General features: G+C 52.4%; 1 protein-coding gene across 3 annotated transcripts in view; it reads left to right on the top strand.

The window, feature by feature from the left end:
• Window positions 1–26,256, top strand: part of TRIM28 (tripartite motif containing 28) — a 53,442-nt gene extending 27,186 nt beyond the window's left edge. Inside the window, exons 2-18 of one of the 3 annotated variants that reach the window (XM_050927595.1) lie at window positions 4,454–4,566; window positions 6,937–7,069; window positions 7,865–8,000; window positions 9,179–9,295; window positions 9,879–9,993; window positions 10,320–10,466; window positions 13,203–13,317; window positions 14,193–14,320; window positions 14,703–14,849; window positions 21,641–21,677; window positions 22,093–22,129; window positions 22,328–22,541; window positions 22,723–23,024; window positions 23,277–23,397; window positions 23,685–23,759; window positions 24,071–24,205; window positions 25,051–26,256. In XM_050927595.1, the coding sequence (XP_050783552.1) occupies window positions 4,454–4,566; window positions 6,937–7,069; window positions 7,865–8,000; window positions 9,179–9,295; window positions 9,879–9,993; window positions 10,320–10,466; window positions 13,203–13,317; window positions 14,193–14,320; window positions 14,703–14,849; window positions 21,641–21,677; window positions 22,093–22,129; window positions 22,328–22,541; window positions 22,723–23,024; window positions 23,277–23,397; window positions 23,685–23,759; window positions 24,071–24,205; window positions 25,051–25,272 (2,294 nt within the window). In that variant the 3' untranslated portion in view covers window positions 25,273–26,256. Of the gene's footprint in view, window positions 1–4,453; window positions 4,567–6,936; window positions 7,070–7,864; window positions 8,001–9,178; window positions 9,296–9,878; window positions 9,994–10,319; window positions 10,467–13,202; window positions 13,318–14,192; window positions 14,321–14,702; window positions 14,850–21,640; window positions 21,678–22,092; window positions 22,130–22,327; window positions 22,542–22,722; window positions 23,025–23,276; window positions 23,398–23,684; window positions 23,760–24,070 lie in introns of all 3 variants that reach the window. The other 2 variants (XM_050927594.1, XM_050927593.1) reach the window with 2 other exon arrangements.
• The last annotated feature ends 296 nt before the right edge of the window (window positions 26,257–26,552 follow it).

The raw sequence follows: 26,552 nt of genomic DNA on the forward strand, positions 1-26,552 counted from the left end.
AGAATGGAAGTAGTACAGATGTCCAAGCCCAGTTGGATATGTGATAAAGTATGGTTGATGTATAGGATGTGGTGGCCTAGGGACTGAGTGATAGAATTGTGTAATCCCACTCAGAGGAGATAAAGGCATAAGGCCAGAAGGATCTACTCTAGGAATTATTTTGGGGAATTTCTATGTCTGGTGTCATACTGGGGGCCAAACTACATCACAGTGGTTCTGTGACTGGTTCCCCCCCTGTTGTACCACTGAGTCCTCTGACCCACCCTCTGACAAGTTACAAAGCCCTCCAAGGTTGCACTTTCACCAGCATTCACCCAGTTAGGGGCACCCCCAGCTGCAGTCCCATGCAGGCTCTCTAATGACCAGCTTAGGATCCCAGAGCAGCACTACCCTGCCTTGGTCAAATCTGGCCAGTATATTGGATCTAACACCTGGTCTGCCTCTCCCTCTAATGTGGAGAGGACCATGCATGCTTGTGGTAACCAAGCTGAGATTTTTCCCTAGATACCTTAGTCAAACCACGATGGGTTGTCTTAAAACAAAATAAGTTAATTAACCACAAAAGGATAGATTTTAAGTGGTTAAGTGATAGCAAATAGATCAAAGCACGTTACTTAAGTTGTGCTTATTTACTGAAACTGAGCTTAACATACTGGATAGGTAAGATATGAATTACTTTACTATTCTCAACCTAAGTAATGAACAGGCTGGCAGATTCTTAAGACACAAGCTGCCTTGGCTTTGCAGCTTGGGTTTCCCAGGTTTTCATACACAGGTTAGCAATCCCTTAGTCTGGAACAATCACTTCTCCCCTGTTTGGTTTTTATTCCTCTGGTGTGGTGTTGCAGGGAGAGTGAGGTCCCCTCATGATGTCATTTCCCCCCTTTATATCTTCTTCCCACTTGCTGGAGAGCTCTTGCTGTGACCTGGGCCATACAGTTCCAGTTTCCATTGTGTAGTGCTATCTGAGAGTTTCTATTGTATGCAATTCCAAGGGTAATCCTTGTGCTTGTGTGGCATTTCCTCAATAAGCCATTAACATTGTTTGGCCTTTACTGTTGTACCTGAAAGGCTGCTTGTGGGTGTTTTCATCCTACATGTTTCAGTAACACATTCGTAGCCAAACTTCATATGACAATAGCACATACAATCCAACAAGATATTAATGTCTAGCAGATCAAGTCTTTTAGAGTACTTCAAGGCATACTTTGTACAAAACATATCCTTATTACATGACAGTGGAGAATATCGGGGCGCTGGGTGTCTCAGGTTCCTTCTGGCCTTGGAATCTATGAATGAGAAAGGGTAGGGTGCAGCTAGCCTTGCAGCCGGTACTGGCAGCTGACTCTCGTAACTTGTTGGACCAACTTCTGTTGGTGAGAGAAACTTAAGAGCTTACACAGCTCTTCTTCAGTAAACTCCAAAGCTTGCTTCTCACCCATAGAAGTTTGTCCAATAAAAGATATTACCTCACCCACCTTCTCTCAACATCCTGGGACCCATATGGCTACAACATTGCATCAAACTTGGTTAGTGGCTAAACACTCATGTATTATTGTACAAGTTTTAGGATTCAGATTTTAAAAAGCAGTTGAATTCCTCTTATGCCATTATCTTCAGCAAGTTAATGAGTTTGCTTTGTGCACACAGACCCTGTGCGATCCTAAGCTCTAATGATCTGGGGGAAAGTCAGTGGTAGCTCCTTGTATGAGCAGGGCATGAAACTTCAGCTGGTTCTGACATATATGAAAAATTGAACTAAAATCATGGAAAAGCTAAAAGGCATTTGTTTTGGTTCCATGCTCAGCAATCTAAGACAAGTCGAATGCTGTGTTTCAGAATGGGAGTTGGGCATGTTATCACTGGCAACTCCCAGACTTGGAAATGGGATGCTGACAGATTTATTGCCAAATTGCTTTATCAGAAGTCTCGTGTATAGACTTTCTGCTCTAGTTTAATACTTAGTTCGAAGTGTCTTGAAATGAGAACTTCAGGTCCATAGTGGGGGAAATGTTTCAGCTTTAACACCTGCCCACACTTTTTTGAATGTAATTTAGTAAGGAGAAGGAAGCTTTTTTGGGTTGCCCTACGTACAAAGAACCCTGTGCAAATTGCCACATTCAGTCTGTTTCTGGCCTGCTATGACTATTGTGGGACAAGGTGGTGACCACTTCTGGTGCTTTGACTGCTCTGAAGGGTTTGTCTTGTTCCTGGTTAGCATTACTGCTGTAGTATAGTTCTCAGCAGTAATCATTCCCTTCAGAATCTAGACACTGAATTTAAGGCCGCCTTCCCACCTGAATTTCTTTGGAGCTGTGTCTCCATGGCTGCCACATCCACAGCTCATGCCCAGATGGCTACAGCATCATTTGTTTTGCTGAGCTGCACAGGTCTCCTGGAAGTTGCCCATCCCACCCAAGATGTGCCAAGCTGAAATTTATCCTTCTGCTGTGGTAGCTAGATAAAATGGGGAAAGGATTAGCCAGGATACCGTGTATTATATACTCCAGTTGCTGTTTCTGTGTTACACAGCACCTGTAGCCGTTACAGTTTGAACATAAATGCACTGAGGAATTCTGCCTTTTGGCATCTCTTTATTTGGTGGTTCTTCCTCAGTGTCCTTTCCCATCAGAGGCACTTTCCTAGATAAACTAGGAACTGAGTGTTCTGGATGGGTACTTCCCAAGGCGTAGGATTCATGCCAGATACTGAGTTGATTGTGGCAGACGAGCTGTTCCTTCTGCATCCAGTTTAGCCGCCCACGCCAGGCTGGCTATGCAGCAGAGCCAAGCAGGATAATGCGCAGGCTGGAAAACAGTTGTAATGGACGTGCCACTGCTGTTGGGTAGTTCTTACCACTCCTTTCTCCTTAATCTTGGCACTGCCTTCCTGTCATATCCCCGAAGGAGGAAAGTTGTGCTGCTCAGTGGAGGAGCTCCCATTATAGGACAAGGTGTGATGTTGAGAGGTTGAGGCCAGGTGCCTTTTAACACATGCTAAGCCTGTGCCAACTGAAATGTGTACTCTTCAGTCATGTTAACACCTGCTTCTAGCTAACATGTTCTAATGTTCACCTGTAAATCCTGCTGTGGATGGGCTTCAAAGGGCATGCTGAGGTGTGCGTAGGAAGCTTTGGAGCCTTTATCGGGCAAAGTAGCAGAATGGCTGATTGTGGGATTGGTTGTGGGCAGGGCTGGCTCCAGGCACCAGCATTCCAAGCTGGTGCTTGGGGCAGCGATCTGCAAGGGGCAGCAGTCTGTGGTGTTTTGCTCCCAAGGGGCGCGCTGAATTGCTGATTTTAAAAACGTGCTTACCTCCAGGCATCTAAATTGCTGATGAACATGAGTGCAAAGTATTAATGTTGTGGAAACTTACTTGTAATTATATTGCTGTAACCTGTTTTGTACATGCAGAATATATCAGATGTATATTCTGGTGAGGTTTGCCAAATGTATTGTGCACTAAATAGATGTCTCTGGTCTACTAATATTTGGAATGTTTTATGCAGCAATAGATGAGGTGTGTAAGGGCTATGGAGTTTAAGGAAGCGGAATATAAATATGAGCAACAGTGAGCATAACAGCTGCAAGACTGTTTCCCAGACTGGTAATGTAGTCAGCTTTCTATGCTGATTTATCTTCAGTTAATAAACTGAACCTGGTTATCGACATCAACTCAATAAAGGAACTGAGCCCTCAATACAGAAGCACCTTGATGTTCCATGAGCCCAAACTCTAGGCAGAACCAAAAGTACCAGCTTGCCAGTTCCTCACGAGTAACCCTATATAACCTCTCCATTTTAATGGCTGCTCCCCCATGGAGAGGTGAGGACTCATGTGGGGTCGTCTTGCTCACTGGGGGCAAATTCTGCTGAGTTCTGGGCACTTGAAAGGAGAGACTCTGCCCTCTGACATGACAGTTGGGAGACTCTTTTTGGGGAAGGGAAATGGCTCCATCTCCACATATTCTGGCTGTAAGATGTGTAAGGTTCCTGTGGCTGGTGTTTGGCAAGTATGGAGGCCCCTAATGTTGCTACACTTTTAGGCTGGAGGAACCTAAGTGGTGGGGGGAGGGGGAGGAGAGCCTAGTGACTGTTATGCTCATGGAGCGTGAGCAGCTGCAGAAGATTCAGTGCATGATTGAGACCCTACCAGACAGCCCTTACATCCCACATCCATGCCTGCAGTTGCCATTCAGAGATGGTGCTAAGTTTTGGTATCTTAGCCCTGGTCTGCTGTACAGAGGTGTATTGGTACATAACTAGGTCGCTCAAGGGTGTGGATTTTCAGAGGTGACTCAGTTATATCAACCAGACTCCCAGTGTAGACAGCGCTATGTTGACAGGAGGGCTTCTCTTCCCTCCACACCAGGAGTGGCACCCCTTGGATTAGCTACATATCTGCTGCTGCTTCCTGAGTGCGTGACGCTTTCTTCTGCTCCCCTTACTTTGCAGTGGTGGACTGCCCTGTGTGCAGACACCAGTGTTACCTCAAGGACATCGTGGAGAACTACTTCCTGAGAGACAGCGGAACGGATGCAGCCACACACAGCAGGGATGCCAACCAGGTAGGGGTGCAACCTTCTTACCCTTTCCTCCCCAGAAGGGCTCTGACTGAACCCCCTCAGCAGAACACAGTTCTGCTCCCCACCTTCTTCTCAACTTGCCATGCAGACCAGGCTGTGGTGAGGGTAGCTTGCAGTCCTTCTGGCCATAGATAAGCTCAGTTTTCCTGGTAAAAGGAAGAGGTGCAGAGCAGCTGGCCCTTCCTTTTCTGACACTGTGTTCCATGCTGCTCCTGGCTGCTGGGGTCGGAAGGGGCTGTCTCATCAGGGATGTTGAGGTATCCCCAGTGTACGCCCTGCCCAGGGCAGGCAGTGCATTCATGAGTCTTTGACAGGCCACTTTCGGAGGTGGCAGTTTGTTACAGTAGCACCTATAGGCTCGGCTGTGCTGGGTGCTGTGCAGACAGTCAAGACACAAGCTCGGCCCATAGCATTTAATTATAAATAGACCAGACAGCGGTAAGGAGGGGACGGGAGGAGACTCTTGATGTGTCACAGCAGAACTTGGCTGTGAGCAGAGCCCTTGGTCCTGGCCTTGATTCTTTGATGCACTCTCCCTCTGAGATGACCCGTGATCACTGTTACCTGTCTTGCTGCCCCTGGGTCCCCTTTCTGAGAGTACCCCCTCAGGTGTCCAGCCTCAGGACTTATCTCCCTGACTTTCCCACTCCTAGACCGTCTTCCTGTGTACCATCTATGCTTACCCAGCAGATCCAAACAGACCAGTGCCTGCAGTTCTTCAGTTTGCGCAGCAAATAGTGACCCGATACAAACAGTTGCTTTAGAACAAAGTGCAACAGTGGGAACACGGCAAAGAATAAGAGATGCTGTTTAAGTGCATGTCTGTCTTAAATAAAAGCTCAGGCCAGGCCTGTCTTACCCTGACCTCTGCTCTGAGGGCTTGTCTGTCCCTGTCATTGAGGGCCTGTCTTTTTATCCAGCCAAAGCTCCTCAGGTCGCAGAAACCAGAACTTCAAAGTAAATAGCCTAGGCATTACCTGGAGCAGTTGTCAGGCCATTACCCAGGGTTTTCAGAACTCAAAACTGTGGTAACTTAATTGGTTTTCCCCAGGCGATGTCAGAATTAAATTGATGGGGACACAGCTCCTCTTGTCTGCTGAACGATGGGCACAAAAGAGTGCTTTCATCCAAAGCTGCTTTTCTGTGTCTCAGGCACTCTCACATGCCATAGCAATGGTTTTAGAGCACACCAAGTAGTTTACCCAAAGTTTGAGATAGTTTTGAGTGATCAGTAGCCAGGGTTCTGGGGGCCCTCCTTCCATCCAGCTTAGGGTTGCCAGTTTTGTCTGGACATATTCCTGGAGGTTTCATTACCTGACGTAATCTTTAACTCTTAGACTCCAGAACAATCCTGAGGGGTTGGCAACTCTAGTCCAGCTGCTAGGGAGAAGATGTCAATCAATGCTCAAAGAAAAGCTCCTTCAAACTGCTCCAAAGTATGTTCTCTTGATGAACCTTATATAGTTGCTAACTTAAACAAAGCACAAACCTAATAGGTCACCATAGTAACCCCTAGTGGTCACCAATTCTTCAAACTTCAGTAAATTGCTCATTATGCCTTATCAGCAAAGCATTTCTTCTAATCATACCAATAAAAATTGTCAGGGACACTCAGAACTGAGGTTGGTTTTTCCTTCCGTTTTCATAGTCCATGAACTCTTGTCCCATCCTCCTATTCCGATGAGCAAAACTGCAAAAGTGCGGCTATTTGGCCTTGCCTCCGAGTTCTATCTATGTGGTGTATTTGGTTTTCAACTAAAGCCATGCAAAATGGCTGCAGTTAGGTCAAGTTCAGTTCTGTCATTACAAGGGCTGCCTGCTTGAATGAAGCCCTTATGTTCATACAGTCATCCTCTTAGGCTATGTCTACGCTAAAAATGTCCACATCCTCGAATGATGTAAGTTATACCAATGGAAGGGCCAGTGTGGACAGTGCTATCTCAGCCCTTTCCAGATGGGAGAGCGCTCTCCTGTCAGCTTACAGCGTCTTCACCAGAAGCACAACAGTGGCACAGCTGCGCTTTTCCTCTATAAATGATGTAGTGTAGAAAGATTTGGCGCTAGCCTTTACTATAACTTATTCTCTGCCTTAAGACTATTGCACATCTGCAGCCCATCTCCTTCCATTCAGTTTGAGTTGGAGGGCTCCGGAGCTGTGCTCCCAGGGTCATCTGCTCCGTGCAATACCACAAATGCCCATAACTGCACTGGGAGCCAGGGATGCTGAACACCTTTGGAAATGAGCCCCAGTGTCTATCCTTGCCCTGTGCCTAGGCTTGTCTCGCTACGGTTGTGGTGTAATTTATGGGGCTGGTGTGCTCCTTGGTGCTCACCCTTTCTCCTGTCCGCCAGTGCTGCACCAGCTGTGATGACAACGCCCCTGCTACCAGCTACTGTGTGGAGTGCTCAGAGCCGCTGTGTGAGACATGTGTGGAAGCCCACCAGAGGGTGAAGTATACCAAGGACCACACGGTCAGATCCACAGGTCAGTGCCCCGCCACCCTGCCCTACTCGTGGCAGGGGAATGCTGAGCTAGCCTGGTACTGCCTGCCCCTTGAAGAGGGGATTGGGGTCATGGAGTGTAACTACTTCTCCTTGCCCACCCAGAGTGCTGCATTTGGGTGTCTATGCAAGAGAGCTGGCTTAAACCGGTTTGAAATGAATTTGGCTAAATCATTGCAAACCCTTGTTTATGCTATCTATGTTCTGTTCAACTTAACCTGTTCTTGGGTGATACAGTCCATTCTTCAGATGGAATGAGAGCATCTTCTCTGGGATTGTACTGCTTTAACTGAATCAGTTTGAATTCTCCCCTTTGGGCAGTGTGCAACTTCCTCATGTAGACAAGGTTCCAGAAGCAGAAAGCTAGGTTCCCACTGGTGAGGGAGAGGACTTTAGTGTGATAGACTCCAGTGCCCACCCCCTGACAGGATGGGCTCTGCTGCCCATGGCCAGCATTGGAAGCCTTGAAGAGGGGATCTGGGAAAGAGAAGAGATCTGGACATGCAGGGTGTAGTTGGACATGTTGCACGTGATGGCTGAGCAGGCTTCCCCTTCAGCTCTGCCCCCTAACCTAGACCTGCAGCCCCCCCTGGATCCACTCCAATGCACAGATCTGCCATTATCCCTCAGTCCCCCCCACCATCATCCCCTCCCACTGTCCTGCTCTGCTAGTGCCCCTCACTCCCAACCTGCAGTCTGCTCCAGGCTGGCTGCTGTGGTTGTGATGCCCCTGGGGCCCTGGCTGGAGGAGAAGGGTAATGTTCGCCTTATGTTCTAGGCCCATCAAAGTCAAAGGAGGGTGATCGCACAGTCTACTGCTCCGTGCACAAGCATGAGCCCCTGGTGCTGTTCTGTGATACCTGTGACACTCTGACCTGTCGGGACTGCCAGCTCAACGCCCACAAGGATCACCAGTAAGCATGCACGCCCGCTGGCTGTACTCTGCTGTGAGCGACTAGGCTGCTCTCCGCTACCCCTTCCCTATCCACTCTGGAGCAGGGTTGCACTGCCCCTACCTCTGCCGAGGATACTAATGGTGTGGCTGGCCTGGGCCAGGCTCTCTCCCCAGCTGGGCTGGAGATGTGGGCACCCACTACCACTCTGTGCTGTGCTTTCTTCCAGATAGGACGGCTGTAGCAGACCTCTCTGCCAGCCTGTGCATCCTTTCTCCTGGATAGCATGGCTGAGATGGCTGTGCCAGACCTCTCTGCTAGGCACTGCTGACCGCCACCACGTTTCCTGGCTGCTGGTGGGGCTGAGACAGCTAGACCAGCCCTTTGTGCTGCGAGTAGGTTGGGTCCTGGTGTTCTTTGACCTGTTCTCACCTGGGCCCCTGTGATGGTTCTCAGAGTAACCGAAACAGTCATTTTACACCCCTGCCTCGTCTCTGTTACCACCAGCCTGTCAGCCACCCAAGCAATCTCCTCTGGGCTGTATCCACCTGCACTTAGTGCAGTAGGGGTACCCCAGCTTGTGTGATTCAACACAGGATCAGTGCCTTACATAGTTCTGCAGCCCTGAGATGTCTAGTGAAAACAAATTTATTATCAGTGTCAGGAGATAGTGAGGAAATGAACACACACGGTTACACACCCAGCAAAATACGAACACACTTCCTAGAGCATCGGCTTAAGAGACTAACTTCCTGTCTTAAAGTTCAGACGTTCTTTCCAGCCGAGGTGGGCTGGGTGTCCGTTTTCATGAAAGTGAACACAGTGCCCACTTACTTCCTGTGGGAAGACAAGATTTGGGGATCAGGGGGTGGTGGTGGTGGTGGTCTTCTGTTTCTCAAATGTAGTCCAGCAAACCTTAGACGTGTATCTCAAGATGAGGTTCTCTTCCCCTGCTCTTTCCTTCCCTGTTGACTGCCTATGTAAGCATGCCTGTGTTTTTAGCTTATAGTGCTTAATTTACTTGCTGGTCAAAAGACAGCCAGTTAAGGTCCCTTTTCTAGCAGGAAACCTGCTTCTCTGCTGTTGCTGTGATACAGCATCTAAGAACATATTTTTAAGCGTGTGTATGTACATTTACCCCTGCACCTATTCTCTGCCCGGCCAGCTCTGAGCATCACTCTCCACTTCCATCCCCACAGATACCAGTTCTTGGAGGATGCTGTCAGGAATCAGCGCAAGATGCTGGCCGCATTGGTGAAGCGCCTGGGGGACAAGCATGCCAACCTGCAGAAATCCACCAAGGAAGTGCGCACCTCGTACGTAGCCCTACTGAGAGTCCCGACCTTGGGAAGGGGTCCCTGCCCACGCTGCTGAACCCCAACGAAGGATTTCTCCCACCCCCAAAGATGCGCAGGGAAACCCATGATGGGGGGAGGGGATTGAGAGATCTTTGCTTTGAGTGCTGGTCCCTGTATTTATTCATGTGCCTCGGACCAGAGTATCTTTGCCAGCAATGTCCATGCCTGCATCGCCAAACAGACTCCTGTTGACTTTCTGCATTCCCTGTGAGCCAAAGAGGGGGTCCTAACTGGCAAGCATGGTCGGTCAAGACAGAGGCCTCCAGGGCTGCTGTTAGCTGGGGAGGAAGTAGTTGGGATTGGCAGAAGGGTGCCCCCTTCCAGAGGACAGTTTGGGCCTGGGCTTGTCAGAGGCACTCCTGCCCTAGCAGCAGCTGCATGGGAGCACATCTGTCCCTAACCAGCCAAAGGGATGGGATGAGGAGCTGTGCTACTGCAGAACCTCTCGCAGCCTTGGCTGGTTGAGATGCAGAAGGCCCTGGGGAGGGCAGCAGGTGTGGATACATGGTATACTCAGCGTGTGGCTCTGCTGGCTACTCAGGATCCGGCAGGTGACGGATGTGCAGAAGCGGGTGCAGGTTGATGTGAAGATGGCCATTCTGCAAATCATGAAGGAGCTCAATAAGCGGGGCAAGGTGCTGGTCAATGATGCACAGGTGAGTGCACATTTAAACAGTCCTTTGGAGGAACCCTTCCATTGTGCCAGCCTTCAAGGGGTCTGACTCTTCCCCTCCGGCCCACCTCATGAGCAGTGCCCAGCGCATCCAGCTGAGAAGTTTCCAAGCAGGAGTCTGTCCTGCATCGGCACCAATCCCTACTGAGTTCACAACCATGCATATCATTTGTTAAAATATTAGGCAGTTCTCACTTGTCCACACAGTCTGCACTGCAGCCTGGGGCACGTGGCAGCATCCTGCTTCGGGGGAGGGGGCAGGTCTCTGTGCTGTTGCTGATGGGGTGCCGGCACCTGGCTGTGTTGCAGAAAGTGACTGAGGGGCAACAGGAGAAGCTGGAGCGCCAGCACTGGGCCATGACCAAGCTGCAGCGCCATCAGGAGCACATCCTGCGTTTTGCCTCCTGGGCCCTGGAGAGTGACAACAACACTGCCCTGCTGCTTTCCAAGAAACTGGTGAGTGACTAGATGGGCAGGGGGATGGGGTGCAGCACAGTGGGGCTCATCTAGTGCCAGGTCCCAGACCTTGATCTCTGGCTCAGCTGTACTTGCTGCAAGGTGCTCTCCATGCTCCGTTCAGGTGGAGATCCTCTCTCCACTTTGCTTTCTGAAAAGGATGAGGCTCCTGCAGGTGTAGTGCAACATGTCACGGCTCGGGCAATTGCATCTGCATTCCTCCTCCATGATCCAGCAAGGACGCTGACTCCAGGCTACACAACTGTCTGCTCTTTTGGGCGGAGACCCATGTCTCTTCCTCCTGCTTGGGGTATTGCCAGGCTGTGCAATTCCCTGACTACACTGTAAATCCCCCTGGCAAATCAATCAGTAGACTTGCACTTTCCTCAGGGCATAGCTAGATAAGTTGTCAGGGTGATTAAGCACTGGAATAAATTGCCTAGGGAGGTTGTGGTATCTCCCGTCATTGGAGATGTTTAAGAGCAAGTTAGACAAACCTATATCACAGATGGTCTAGATAATATTTAGTCCTGCCATGAGTGCAGGGGACTGGACTAGATGACCTCTCGCCCCTTCTAGCCCTGTGATTCTAGGTTCATGTAGGTCCATCAGTGACTATTAGCCAAGATGGTCAGGGATGCAACCTCATGCACTGGGTGTCCCTAGCCTCTGATTGCTGGAAACTGGGACTGGATGATAGTAGATGCACTCATTTGTTGCCTGTTCTGTTCATTCTGAAGCACCTGGCATTGACCACTGGCAGAAGGCAGGCTACTGGGCTAGATGGACCATTGGTCTGACCCACTCTGGCCCTTCTTATGTTCAGAAGGCTGGGTATTTGCATAACTGCAGGAGTGGGATTTACATTGAGCCCCTTGAAGCTCATGACTAAGGCTAAGATTGTGTCTCAGAGGTCGTGGAAGGCATGGGAACTGGGACTTCGGACATTTTCTGCTTCGGCCACTGGGGCAGTGGCTCTGGAGCTCCGAGCTGCTGTGGGTGGGTGGCTGTTTAGGTGCTTCTGTTTAAATGCACCCTGGCCTGCTAGTCTTCTGAGAGTTCTTGGATTGAGTGGGTAACCCTCTGCCCAGCACAGAGCTGATAGCTGAGCAGTTCTGAGCCAGGTCAGCGCAAGCACTGTTGCAGGGGTGGGGCTGGCATTAATTATCCTTGTTGACTCCTCCTATGGGAGGAAACATCTGATGAAGTGGATATTCACCCACAAAAGCTTATGCTCCAATACTTCTGTTAGTCTATAAGGTGCCGCAGGACTCTGTCGCTTTTTACAGATCCAGACTAACATGGCTAGCATTGAAGCTTCCCTGTTTCCATAGCATTGTCTCATTGGTGAACCAACCTGTGACAATTAGGGGGAGGCTGGGACCAGCATATCTTTCCCCCCCCACCCCCCCGAGCTTCTGAGGATGGGATCTCCTGGACGCTGCACAGAGATCCAAAGTCCAACCGCTTTGAGATGTCTGGGTTTTCTGGCCACACCAAGGTTACACGGGAGAAGAGGAGTTGTGAACTCAGGGCTTGTCTACATCAGAAAGTTGCAGCGCTGGTGAGGGAGTTACAGCGCTGCAACTTAGGAGGTGTACACATCTGCAGGGCACCACCAGCGCTGCAACTCCCTGTTTGCAGCGCTGGCCGTACTCCCGTTTTGTCTCGGGTGTAGAGGATCCAGCGCTGGTGATCCAGCGCTGGTAATCAAGTATAGTCACTTACCAGCGCTTTTCTTGACCTCCGTGGAATAAGCAGGTATCCCAGCATACCTGAGGAAGCCTCCGGTAATCAAGCTGGTCTCCTTCCCCGGCTTGCTCTCGCGTTCCCCGAACCCCGAGCAAGCAGGTCTCCGTCCCTGCGGTTTGCAGGGTGGTTCCGGGAACGCGAGAGCAAACCGGGGAAGGAGACCAGCTTCGCCGCGGTTTGCTCTCGCGTTCCCCGAACCCGAGCAAGCAGGTCTCCTTCCCTCCGGTTTGCAGGGTGGTTCACGGAACGCGAGAGCAAACCGCGGCGAAGCTGGTCTCCTTCCCCGCTTTGCTCTCGCGTTCCGCGAACCACCCTGCAAACCGCAGGGAAGGAGACCTGCTTGCTCGGGGTTCGGGGAACGCGAGAGCAAAGCGGGGAAGGAGACCAGCTTCGCCGCGGTTTGCTCTCGCGTTCCCCGAACAAGCAGGTCTCCTTCCCTGCGGTTTGCAGGGTGGTTCGCGGAACGCGAGAGCAAACCACGGCGAAGCTGGTCTCCTTTCCCGGTTTGCTCTCGCGTTCCCCGAACCCGAGCAAGCAGGTCTCCTTCCCTCCGGTTTGCAGGGTGGTTCGCGGAACGCGAGAGCAAACCGCGGCGAAGCTGGTCTCCTTTCCCGGTTTGCTCTCGCGTTCCCCGAACCCGAGCAAGCAGGTCTCCTTCCCTCCGGTTTGCAGGGTGGTTCGCGGAACGCGAGAGCAAACCGCGGCGAAGCTGGTCTCCTTTCCCGGTTTGCTCTCGCGTTCCCCGAAACCCCTTGAAGCCGCCCAACAGCGCTGCAGTGTGGCCACATCTAACACCACTTGCAGCGCTGGTTGCTGTAAGTGTGGCCACTCTGCAGCGCTGGCCCTATACAGCTGTACAAATACAGCTGTAACAACCAGCGCTGCAAAATTTTAGATGTAGACATGGCCTCAGGTTCCTGGGTTTCAGCAGCATCGTTACCCTGGCTATGACAATCTGTTCCCCTCCTTCTCCCCCCACCCCAGATCTACTTCCAGCTGCATCGTGCCCTCAAGATGATCGTAGACCCCGTGGAGCCCCAGGGAGATATGACGTTCCAGTGGGATCTTAATGCCTGGACCAAGAGTGCGGAGACCTTCGGTGAGCCGTGGGGCTGGGGGTATCTGGGAGACTCACTGGCTTTGAGAAGCTGCGGGCATGTGTGGTGGAGGGAAGGGGATTGCAGAGATCCCAGACTGTGTTGGCCTCTGTATTCCTCTTCCCCCCTCCCGCCCCCCAAAAGAGTTGTGCTCTCTGTGCTGGGAGCCCAGTGCCCTGGCTGTCCCTCCCCCCCGGGGACTGGGTCTTGGCTGTTGAGTGGCTTGTGGCAGCACAGCAGGGGACCATGGTGTACGCAGGTCCCCAGACCATACCATAATGTCAGAGCCAGGGACGGTGCAGAAATGTCTGGTTGACTGCAGCAGTCGGTGGGTGGGGTGCCACTGCACCTGGGGAGCCTGACGTCAGGGTTCAACCAACACCCAGGTACTACTCCTGCCCCGTTGGGCACAGCTGAGTGGATCCCATGTGGAGGGGAGTCAGGCAGAGCAGCTCTTGACCACACTTCTTGTAGCTGGGCTGTGTGGCCCAGTCCTGCAGCTGCTTTCTGATCATTGGGCTCCACCTGAAATCTCCCCCTACTCCTCCCAGCAGGGCCAGCCAAGAGTGGGGAGTGCTGTGGTGTGATATGGGCATTAAACCGCTGTGCCACAGGAGCAGATCCCAAACGGCCAGCCTGCCTCAGCGGCTCCTTGTGCTATTTATATTTCCAGGAGCTCTCATGGGGGACACCCTGCTTGTTGTAGCTTAGACGTGCGTCTGGGAGCAGGGACTGGGTACACAAAGGGCTGTGGAAACCCAAAGGTGGACCTAACTCAGGCCTTGGTGCCCTGTTCCTTTATCGGGTGCTTGGTGCCCTGTTCCCTTATTGGGTGCTTCTGTTTCAACGCACCCTAACATGCCCATCCTCCCCCCAGGAACAATAGTCTCAGAGCGGAGCGGCGCCCTGCAAGCCGCGGCCCCCAACGCGCAGATCCAGCGTGCCAATGCCACTGGCCCGGCGGCGGCAGGAGGAGGGGTGAAACAGGTCTCCGGCACTCCCCAGGTACTGGCTTCTCTTACGAATGTCCCTGTCATGGTCCCGAACCGGCCCGAGGCTGCTGTCTCCCAGAGCCAGCCTCCGCCTCTGCAGCCGCCAGTGCAGCCTGCCCGGATCCTCACGGCCCCTGTGGTTAAGAGTGGTGCTGGCAGCACCTATGTACAGCCCATGCAGCTCCAGTTGGTGCAGCCCCGCGGCCTCCTACAGATGAACGGCCAGCTGGTACTCCTGCCCCAGGTCAATGGGACTCAGGTGGGTGCCACGCTCCAGCAGCTACCTGGCAGATGGTGGGGGAGCCTCTCTCCAATGCTAGCGACAGCGGGGTGGCCCATGTACCAGGCTCCACCCTTCCTATGGGGATAACAGGCACTTTTCCCTCTCCCTGCAGGGCGTGCAGCAAGTCTCGATGCAATCCACCATCATCAGCAAGGGACAGCTGGCCCCAGAAGCCCTACTGCAGCCCATCATCTCTCCCAACAGCCAGGCAGACTGCTTCATCAGTGAGGGTAGCATCCCGGCATCCTCCGCTGTGCAGGTGAGCAGGGCCAGGAGAAGCCAGACAGGCACTCCAAGGTTCTTGGAGGGTGTCTAGGCAGTAAAGTAAACCCCGCAGCTGGCCCATGCCAGCCAGCTTGGGTTGTTTCATTGCTGTGTAGGCTTCCAGGTTTGGGCTGGAGCCTGGATTCTAGGCTCTTCTGGGTTGGGAGGGTCCCAGAGCTCAGGCTCTGGTCCAAGCCTGCACATTACACTGCAATGAAACAGCCTTGTGAGCCCAAGTCTGCTGGCCCTGGCCAGCTGTGGGTTTTTCTTGTCTGTGTAGACAGATCTACCCAGAGGGTCCCTCTTTGGTGTCCTTTCCCTGGTCCATTGGACACTCACAGAATTCCTGGATCCTCTGTTCCCAAAGGCACAGTACACCGCAGCTTTGAAGGCAGCTCCGCTTAACACAGAGCAACTAAATTTGTGTTTAGAGAAAGCAAGTACCAGTTCATTTAACACAAGTGATTCAAATGCTAGAGAACTGTGGGAATTGAACGGTTACATATGAAGTAAAAATCACAACACACATTTTAGGGCCTAAACTTAACAAGATGAAGTTTTAGGCAGGCTGGTCTCTCACCCAAGTTCTTCTCCCAGCATTTAACAGCTTGATGCTGTGATCTTTTGTTCTCCCAGAAGCTGGCAGTGGGCTTGCTTACTTCCTGGGTGTAGGATGCAAAGTGAGTCTTGCAGTACAAAAATCCGTTGTCATCCCTTGCAAACAGGGTAACCCCAGCTGCTTGTATTTTCCTATCTAAAATCTCCCCCCAAGTTTGCAATTAATTAACATTTTGCTCAGACAGTAAATAAGCGTTCATAGTGAAGTGTGCAACAAACAGTTAGTGTAGGCAGATGGAGACAAACGTTTTCAGCTTGTTTATCAACTTCTGGTGACAGGCCCCCACTCAGAACATAATTTTACTCCTGGGCAAAATCTGCACTAAATTTAAAATTCTGCACACAATCTTTGAAAAGTTTGCAGAATTCTGCATATTTGTCAAAATAAACCAGTTGCAATTATTTTGGTAATTTATTTCAAAATGTCTGTGAGCAAGTATGTCTGCAGTTATACAGAGAAAAAGATTCAGTAAATGTTGTTTGACAAATAGATTCCTTACTAGGCATATTAATATAGAACTTTGTGTAATTAATTTAAATTACAATACAGAAGTATTTATTCTTCAAGCAGTGTCCTTGTGGGTGCTCCACTTCAGGTGTTTGTGCAGCCCTGTGCTTCTAGTCGGAGACTTGTAGGGGACTATTCCCACTCCTTCTTTGTGAACAGCCTCTCTGACATGCCTGGTTCTCCAGGTTTTAAATGCTTTCTCAGCTGTAGATTGTCAATACCAGTCTCAGTCACTCAGTGTGTCTGTCTGGGAGAGACCCACATTGCCCAGAAGTGCCACCACTGCAGCCACGTCTACACTACAGCATAAAATCAAAATTATTAAAACGGGTTTTATAAAACTGGTTTTATAAAATCGATTTTACGCTTCCACACTAGGGCACATTAATTCGGTGGTGTGCGTCCATGGTCCTAGGCTACCATCGATTTCCGGAGCGGTGCACTCTGGGTAGCTCAGTAAAAGAATGAGACCAATAACTTCGATTTCCGTCCACACTAATCCTAAATCGATATAGTAATATCGATTTTAGGGTTACTCCTCTCGTTGGGGAGGAGTACAGAAATCGATTTTAAGAGCCCTTAAAATCGATTTAAAGTGCCTTGTAGTGTGGACGGGTACAGCGTTAAATCAATTTAACGCTGTAGTGTGGACCAGGCCTGTGGGTGCTCCACTTCAGGTGTTTGTGCACCCCTGCGCTTCTAGTCGGAGACTTGTAGGGAACTATTCCCACTCCTTTGTGAACAGCCTCTCTGACATGCCTGGTTCTCCAGGTTTTAAATGCTTTCTTAGCTGTAGATTGTCAATACCAGTCTCAGTCACTCAGTGTGTCTGTCTGGGAGAGACCCACATTGCCCAGAAGTGCCACCACTGGAGAAAACTGACAGCAAGAACTAGAAAAGCTAGGGATCTCCAGTTAATGCTGGAGAAATCCCTTTGACCTGTGTCTGATCCTGAGCACAGGACCCCTCCCCACCAGCACTCACCCATGGTGGCATTGGACTTGATATCTTCTTCCAAAACAGCTAAGGACCCAGTCCAGCAGAAAGCCACAAAAAAGCAGTCTCGCTCCTTGCCTCGGCAAGAATCGCCTCAGAAAAGGCAATCTCCGCCCACCAAATGTGGGTACCATCAGCACCCAGAGCCACCTGCTGCACCAGTACATTTCAGCAAGTCTACGGCACTGGCAGTGAACACAATGATTTCTAATCAAACCCCGCCGCCCTCGTTGACGCTAAGCTTGCCTGTGCTGCAGCAGTTTGTTAGCCAGGCAGACCTCTTCACATCATGTCCACTCCAGGAGCGCCTCTCTTCAGTGCTGACGGTACCCCCCAGAAGCTCTTGAGGAGGAAGCAGAAGCAATTGAAGAGCCACCACAAGGTGGCACCATCCCATCCACCCACATCTCTTCGTCTCTGGATGAAATACTAATGCCGCCTCCTCCGACATCAGGCGATGACTTTAAATCCTTCCAGGAATTATTTAAATGAGTGGCTGACTCCCTCAACATTTCCTTGGCGGAGCTGCTGGACACGCAGCATAAGCTGACAGATATTCTCCATACATCTAATCCCAAGATTGCGCTACCCATCAATGCTGCCATCATGGACCCGGCCAAAACTGTCTGGCAGACGCCAGCTACAGCTCCACCTTCTTGTAAAAGATCAGACAAGAAGTACCATGTCCCAGCTAAGGGAGCCAAGTTTTTGTTCGCTCCCCATCCCCCCACTCCTAATTCATTGGTGGTGGAGGCAGTTAATCGAAGGGGAGAGCAATGTCTGACTAGGATATGATAAAGATTGGAAGTGCCTAGACCTCTTTGGCAGAAAGGCCTATTCCTCAACGACCCTCCAGTTTCTCTTAACAAACTATTCTGCATTACTGGCAAAGTACACACAATGTTTTTGCACAATGGCAACTTTTATTGAACGTCATCCAACAGATAAAGAACAATATAAAGCTAACATAAGAGAAGGCTCCCTCATTGCCAGAATGGCTGTACAGGCTTCCTTAGACTCCACTGACGTGGTGGCCCACTCCATCGTCACCTCCATAGTCATGCGGAGGGCATCCTGGTTCCACCTTTCAGGCTTCCCCAAGGAAGTTGAGGCAACAGAAGAGGACTTGCTTTTCAAAGGTCAAAAACAGTTTACAGAAGGTGCAGATACAAGCTTACACACTCTCAAGAATTCCTTTAACACATTGAAAACCCTAGGAATATATGCCCCTGTGAACAGAAAGAAACAGGGCAGATTTTATACCCAATGCTTCTCCACTGCCCTGTATGCCCAACCTCAGATGACATGACCAGCACCACAACCAACATCAGATGAGACGCTGCCAAGCCCCAAAGCAGTCAGCAATGTCTCAGCCATCCACTTCCAGACAAGCATTTTGAAGTATTGGTCGAGGGCACAAGAGCCCCACATTTTCCACTGTCAAAGTCCCTCATAACCTCCTGCCCATTTGGGAACTACCCAACACCCTTCTATCCAGTCTGGGCAACCATTACATCAGGCAAGTGGGTTCTGGAAATTATATGCAAAGGCTATTCTATCCTTTCCTCTATCCCGCCTACCCACCCCCCTTCCCTTTCCCTCTTCAGGGATCCATCTCATGAGCACCTGTTAAAGCAGGAAGTAAACCATTTCCTGCAACTAGGTGCTGTAGATCCCGTACTTAGCAAGTACAGAGGAAGCAGGTTTTATTCTTACCCAGAAGAAAACAGGCTGATGGAGGCCCATGTTGGACTTGCACAAGCTAAACTATTTGTCAGAACACAGCACTTCAAGATAACCCTAGCAACCATAATTCCAGCATTGAAGAAAGGAGATGGGCTGTCGGCCCTCAACCTACAAGATGCCTATTTTCACGTCACTATTCATCCGGCGCCCAGAAGGTTCTTTCAATTCACGCTTGGGAACCTCCACTACCAGTACAGAGTGCTCCCATTCGCATGCCAACAGCAGGGAAGCGTTCCTTCACACACTGGATGTTTGTAGCGCGCGTGCATTCTATATAGAAAAATTCAAAAAATCATCTCAATTTATATCCACAACAGAGCATTCCCAAGGTCAAACCATTTCCAGACAGCGACTCTTGAAATGGATCTCTGACTGTATCAGATTATCCTATCAAACGTGCTCTGGAACCTCCTTATGGACTTTGCGGGCACTCTACCAGAGCTATATCCATGTGAGTAGCTTTTCTCAGCCGTACCACCGTTGACATTTGTAAAGCAGCTACCTGGGCATCAGTCCATACATTTCCCAAACATCATGCTTTAGAGCAACATTCAGCTGCTGATGCTTGCTTTGGCATTCAGGAACTCCTCTCCAAAGAGGGGCACTGCTCTCCAGTCACCTATAGTGGAGCACTCCCAGGGACAGTCCTTGAAGAAAAGGCAGTAACTGAGGTTCTCTGAGATGGTTTTTCCAGTGGGTGCTCCACTACCCCTCTTCTCCCCTGTGCTTTGGGGTTTCTCTTGGGTAGAGAAGGAATTGGGGTGCGGTTGGCTGCGCCCGCTGGGTAGCTGCTCAGAGTGATGTGAGATGGCTGCTGTGTGTGCATGGCCAGCTAGGGCACTGCTACTACAAATCTCAGATTAGAAGTGCGGAGGTGCACAGACACCTAAAGTGGAGCACCCACAGGAACAGCCATCTCGAAGAACCTCAGTTACTGCACAAGGTAAGTAACCTCTTCCTGCACCTGTCAGAAGCAGTGTAAGGGCTTGGGGGAGTCAGGGGTAACAGAGGAGCTGAGAGAGGCAAGGAGCCTAGGAGTGAACCTAGAAGGTGTGGGTGGGAGGTTTTTCTTGGGGGAAAAGGGAGATTGTCAGGGTGTTACGAGGCCTCCCCCAGGCAGTCCCTGGTTGACCCCAAGCCTTTCCCATAGTCAGGCATGTCTGCCCCTCATCCCCATACATCTCTGCAGTTCCTGTCACCCCACTAGCTTCTGAGACCATGTTCCAGTCTGTCCCCCCCACTAGCCGTTCTGAACCCCAGTCTGACACCCCCAAGCAGCCCTGTGTTCCCCACTCTGTACTAAACTGGCTCCGAGGACAGGTTGCTGTGATGGACTGGGGAGTTCTGCGGGACTGGGCACAGAATTTTGTATTTGCCTGCATCAAAAATATTTGCCTAAGTGCTGCAGTTCTGCCTGTTGCCCACCAGAGGCCACTGTAGTGCTAAACAGCTGGCATGAATGCTGCTGGCTGTTGTGGTGCCACATCGGCCTCTGGTGGGCAAAAGGCTGAACTGCAGCACTTAGGCAAGAAATTTTAGGCAGGAAAATACAAATTCTTCACGTCCTCAGATGTGCAAAATTTCCTCCAGAGAATAATTTTCAGTCTACAGACAACTCTTCACATGCGTGTGTGTATGTATACACACACATATCTCATGACAATGAAGATGAGACAAGATGGTAGAGGTAATCTTTCATCCAATAAACTACTCTTCTTGTAAGCTTGTCTGTCTCTCTAACAGACGTTTGTCCAGTCAAAGATATGACGTCACCCAGCTTGAGTCTGATATCCTGGGACACCAACACTGCTATAGCAGCGCTGCATACAACAAGTTGAGCAGTGGGAGACAGGCTTCCAGTATTAACCTGACATGACTCTGGCAAGCTCGTGTATAGGTGCCAGACCCAGGAGATTCCTGTAACTTGTCCACTCCTTATGGGGTGCTGAGGATGAGTATATGCCAGTACCCAGGGTTGCGTGGCCCCTCAGCACTGCTCGCTGAGAGCATGAGAGAGTCATGTCTGATTACTATGGGTCATCCCCCCTGAAACCACTAGCCTTTGGCAACCTATTGCTGTCCAGACAGATAGCGATGGGCTCACAACCAGTCCTCAGACACTGGGCAAGTTCAGCCCCTTAACCACTGAACACTCATCAAATCTCCAGGCCTGGTAGTACCATCCACCAGCTTGTAGGATGCAGCTCTCAGGGCCACCCCTTCGCTTACCACCACGGCATGTAGGCCAGGTCTACACTACAGACCTGTATCGGTATAACTACATCACTTGGGGGTGTGAAAAAAGCACCCAACTGAGTGATGTGGTTATACCAATCTAACCCTTCCATATAGACAGGGCGCTGTGGGAGGGCTTCTGCTGCTGATGTAGCTACCCGTCTCTTGGGGAAGTTTCTTCTCTGCCTCCCAGAGATCACAACCTTTTGATGTTCGCCTGCAGACAGGGCAGCTGCTTCCTTCCTGTTTAGTTTCTCTTTGAAATTCTCACAAGCTTTCACTTGCATCCAGTCCAGATTGTTGTGAAATACACAATACTTAATTTACATTTAAACAGACAGCTAGGTACGCCACTTGACTGAGAGAACCTGTTTGTCAGTTTTTGCTGCTGGCTGATACCTCAGTACAGACTTCAGGAATATATTTTCAGCAGGCATTCGTAGCACTTGTGCATTCGTTCACTGAGATATTGAGCATCAGTGCTGACACCAGGTTTCATTTGAGACCTCAGATGCATGTACCAGAATCACACCACCCCTCTGCACCCCTTTGTCAGTTGGCATTAAGAGGTTCTTGGGTAGAGGCGGGCTGGCAGCTGGGAATGGGGGGGATTGGGGTCTCCCAGCGTGGGGGGGATCTGGTTGAGTTCTCCTTGACGTGTCCTCCTTTTCATTCCTTTGCAGCCCATGGACACCCAGGAGGAAGGCATTGGAGACCTAGGTAAGACTGGGGGGGGGCAGTGTGTCACCTTGTCCTTGGAGCTCCTGGCTGGCCCTAGAGCGAGGTGTTGGGGGCTTGTCAGAGGGTGGCATGGCACCGTGTGGGAGTATCTCCCCCAGGGGCAGGCACCTGTCCTATTGCCCTTCCAGCGGCCCACACCCTCCGCAGGGATGTAGTTAGTGTCTCATCAGGGCTGAGCATTGATGCCTCACTGAGATTAATTGAGGAGACCCACCAGCCATCATTCCCTGTAGACTCAGGTAGGCTGCTGGAAGGCTGCCTTCCTGCCCATGCCAGGGCTTGAAACAGGCTGCCTCTTCTGGCTCCTTTGGGATTTCCTGTGGCAGCATGGCTGGAGGTGGAGGTGGGGGGGGAGAAGAAGGCTGCCTGACTCGTGTCTGGCTTCTCTCCCCAGCAGACAACACTGAGGCCCATGTATCAGGAATGAAGAGGTAAGTCAGCGGAATCCTTGCCCTGGTGTCTGGGGAAGGAGTGGGTTCCATGTCATGGGGTGGGGAGTGGGGCTGTATTTGTCAGCCTGCTGCATGCTGTCTGTCCCCCTTCCTCCTGTGGATCCCTTGTTGCTGTGACCTCCTCCGCCTGGGTGTGGGGCAGGGGTCATGCCTTGAGCTCCCCGTGCTGCATTGCAGGCCCAGGCCCTCGGATGGCAATGTCATGCGCAAGGTGCCGCGGGTGAGCCTGGAGCGGCTGGACCTGGACCTGACGGCCGACAGCCAGCCGCCTGTCTTCAAGGTCTTCCCCGGCAACAGTAACGAGGACTACAACCTGATCGTCATTGAGCGTGGGGCCCAGCAGGGTGCCGCCCAGCCCCCTGGCACCATCTTGCCCGGAGCCATAGTCAAGGTTGGTGCCTCTTTGGGGTACCCGGTCAGCCTGCTCTAGGGGGCCAGTGTGGGTCTATGTCCTGGTGGATGGTGCTGGGGTCCTGGCCATGTGGAAACCAGCTCTGGGGGTGTCCCTGTCCCACTGGGAGTGTGTTGCTGGGCTGCTGGGAGCCAACACTAACCCCGTGCTGTCCCCCCAGGAGGAGCAGATGGAGGCAGCAATCGACTATCCGGCAGAGGATTCCAGAGACACCAAGCCTGTTGTCCTGCCCCAGGACGTCCTGGCCGCTGAGGGCTCTGTGTCCCGCCTCATCTCCCCTAGTGGCAGCATCGGCTCCAGTCTGGATGTGACTCCAGGCCAGAGCCAGGAGGGGGCCCAGGAGGTGGCCAGTGCTGCCCACTGCAGAGTGTGCCGGAAGGCAGGCTCCGTTGTGATGTGTAACCAGTGTGAGCAGTGCTATCATTTGGACTGCCACCTCCCGGTGCTGCAGGAGATCCCCAGGTACCTATCCCCTTCCCCAGTCCTGGAATGGGAGTGAGGTCTAATGGTTGGGGAAGGGAGGGGCTGGTTCTGCCCCCAGCTCTGGGAGGGAAGGGGGGGTCTGGTGAGGTGCTGGGAGCCAGGACTCCGGGGTTCTATCCCAGTTGTACTATTGATGTACTGAGAGAGCAGATGTCCTCTCGGAACTGGAATCCCCTGCTGTCTGGCTGGGAGTGTGGGGGGCGATGCTCATTCCTCTCATTTCCCCCCTAGTCAGGAGTGGAAGTGTCTGCTGTGCCAGGAACTGCCGGCGCCCGGTGAGGAGGACGGCACCAACTTCTCCGCCTCGGAAGATGACGAACGCCCCAATAAACTCTCCCCCTTGGAGCAGAGGGTTCGTCTGTCAGGCTGGGGGCCAAGTGACAGGGATCTGTTTGGAGAGCAAGTGTGTCTCTGCCTCAGAGCACCAGGCAGGGGGTGGGCGTATGGGCCCAGTGCTGTCTGTGGGGGCACATGACTGGGCCTGGCCTGGTGCCCCAGGGCCTGGCCTTGCTTTTGTGTGATTCCATGGAGCCACAGCCAGGGTTGGGGTGCTGGGGGGCATCTGGCCTGGCCCTGAGTAGGAGGGGATATTACGGAGTTCCTGCTCCTAACCCTGCTGTGTCCCCCTTGGCCTGGCAGAAGTGTGAGCGTGTCCTGCTGGAGCTGCTGTGCCATGAGCCGTGTCGGCCTCTCCACCGGCTTTCGACCGCCACGGTGAGTTGGGGAGGTGGGGCTGCGCTTGATTCACTGGGAGGTACTTGATGCTGTGTGGGGCATGTGCTCACTTCATGGGGCATGTGGGGGGTGCTGAAGGTGGAGGGGCTACCCTTGATGCATGGGTTGTGGAGAGCCCCAAGCATGAGGCAGTCTCACTAGTACTTGTGTGCTGGGACCCTGTTCTGGGGAGAAGGTTTCTGGCATATGGATTGCCAGGGAGAGGGGTCATAAGAGACAGGGTGGGGCTCAGGGAGGGCAGGGCCTTCTGGCCGGTGGGGCCAGGCCTGACCCCTGCCATTCCCCCTCAGGATGGTCAGGACACTATCGACCTGACCCTGATCCGAGCCAGGCTGCAGGAGAAGCTCTCCCCGCCCTACGGCTCTTCTGAGGAGTTTGCTCAGGATGTCTGGCGGATGATCAAGCAGTTCAACAAGTTGACAGAGGTGAGGAGTGACCTGGGACCCGTATTCCCCTGGTGGCAGTGTGGAGAGAGGCATGATCCTTCTGGGGCTGGGCTAGGGGGGCAGACAGGGGTATATCCTGATTGTAATGAATCGGCCAGGCCGGGTATGGGGTGCACCCCAGGGGTGACCAGAGCTGAGGCACCTCGCTACCACCTGAATGAGGCTCAGCTCCACAGGCCACCCCAGCCCTTTTCTCTCTGCCGACTCTCTTCAGGCCAGCGCCCTCCTGGGTACCCACGGTTTTCAGATCTGCTGCTGGCACCTTTTCCCCGAAACGGCCTCCCTTCCTGCTGTTTTGTTTCTTCCTGTAACTTTCTCTATCTCTTCATGCGCTTTCAGCCCAGATGGTAGCTGGGCCTCCACTGTGAAGCACCTGACCAGCCAGTGGGTGGGGGAGAAGCAGCATCTACCTGAGAGGAGCATGTTCACCCCCTTCTGGTGACCTGCCTTCACCTCTAAACCTTGAGCGCACAGTTTCCACCATAGACCCAACTCCCTACATACAACTCGCTGTGACTGGCGGCCAGTGGACTGCTGGGGCTACTGCCTCCTGGTAGAGACCCCACCCTTGGGTGAATGGTGTATGTGCCCCAGGGCGTTCTGTCAAACGACGCTCTCTGCTAGTTAGCATTAGCAGGTTTCTGGGTCACAGTAGAAGGGTGTCCTGGTTCTGTCCTGGTAGGGGTGGGGAGACCCTGGCTGCTCTGGGAGCAGGCCATGGTCCATTCTGGATGATGTGGGGGCATATCCCAGATTTGGAGATGATGGTGGGTGTCTTTGGCTGTGGCTCCTGACCCCAGCCTCTCTGTGCTCCCCTTCGCCAGGACAAGGAGGATGTCCAGTCCATCATCGGGCTGCAGCGCTTCTTCGAGGCCAAGTGGAGTGCCTCCTTCGGCGACCGGAAGTTCTCCTCGGTGCTGGTGGAGCCCATCCCCCTAGATGAGCAGCGGAGCGAGAGCAGCAGCAGCTTCACCCACCGCAGCTCCCCTGCTGGCTCCCTGGGCGAGGCCCCCGCTGCCTCGGCGGGCACTGGGGAGGAGGAGTGAGGGGCTGGCCTGCATTGACCGGCGCAGCCGCCAGGCGTCCCACAGGCAATGACCAAAAGCGCCTGGGACTCTCCTCTTGCCCCAGGTCTCGTGGTGGCAGCGGGACATCCTGCCCCCCACTCAAGCTGAAATTTTGTTAATGGGGAGCCCTCTTCTCCCCATGCCCGTTCCTTTGCCATGAAGTCTTCACACACAGTTTGCATTGAGGGTCACACACCCACCTCCCCCTCCGGCGCTGCTCTCTGCCTTGACTGCAAGTGGGCGGCGCACACACAGGCTCCCCCCATCTTTCCTCTGGGATTTCAGTGCAGGGTGGGTGGGGGGTGCTGTCTGCAGGCAGGGTCAGGCCAAGGGATCATGGCTGGGCTTACTGGAGCACCAGGCATTGGGCTGTCATTACTTTCCATGCTAGGGACCTAGCCCAGCGCCTGGGCTCACCTGCCCTGATTGTGGGGTCCTGGGATGAAGTGCTGCTCTCTGCTGCCATGTGTGGGGGAACTTGGGGTGATTGTGAGGGCAGGTGGGTCAGTGAGGAAAAAGGCTGGCGGGGTTGGTTCCCAACAGCTTGTCCTGCTGGGAAACTCCCTGGGTTTGCCCCCATGCTCCATGTTCATCTCAACATCCCTGGCACAAGTGCTCCCCTTCGAAGCTGTTCCAAGCCACTGTCAGCTCTAGCTGTGTCCCTTCTCTCCCCTCCCCCTGCTTGCGGTGCCGGTTCGCTCTCTCCCACGCCAGGGGAAGCTGTGGTTCAGTGGTTTTGTAACTGATGCCCGAGGCAGGGCCATTCCGACTCCTGTACCTGTCCTGGCAGGGCAGCCACTTTCTGGCCTGGTTCTTTGTCTCTCTCCAGGGTGCAAGGGGATCCCAGGCTGGGCTTTGCTTGTATATTTTAGATGGCTTCTTTCATGTCCCCGGTAACTGTTTGCGACCTGTGCGATGGAAACTTGTTTCTCTGAGAACGGAATAAATCTTGGGTTTTATGTACTGGTCTGCCTGGTGCCTCGTCCTTCCCTGGGCCAGGCAAGCCCAGCCCCCACAGAGGGGTGGGGAGGGAGCCTCATCCAGCCCTCCTCTGCCCCCAGCTCTGACTGTGGCTCCACGTCTGGTCCTTGGCCCCGCAACTGTGGTTCTGCTCCCAGTCCCACCCGTGTTGCAGCTCTACTCCTGGCCTCAACTGTGACTGGCTCCCAACGATGGGGTAGGGGGTCACAAACAGGATTAAGGGGGACTGCTGATCTAGTGGGTAGACTGCTGGGGTCTCCTTTACCTGCTATGTCCAG

This window comes from Gopherus flavomarginatus, chromosome 18 (genome assembly GCF_025201925.1).
Source record: "Gopherus flavomarginatus isolate rGopFla2 chromosome 18, rGopFla2.mat.asm, whole genome shotgun sequence".
Lineage (NCBI taxonomy): Eukaryota > Metazoa > Chordata > Testudines > Testudinidae > Gopherus > Gopherus flavomarginatus.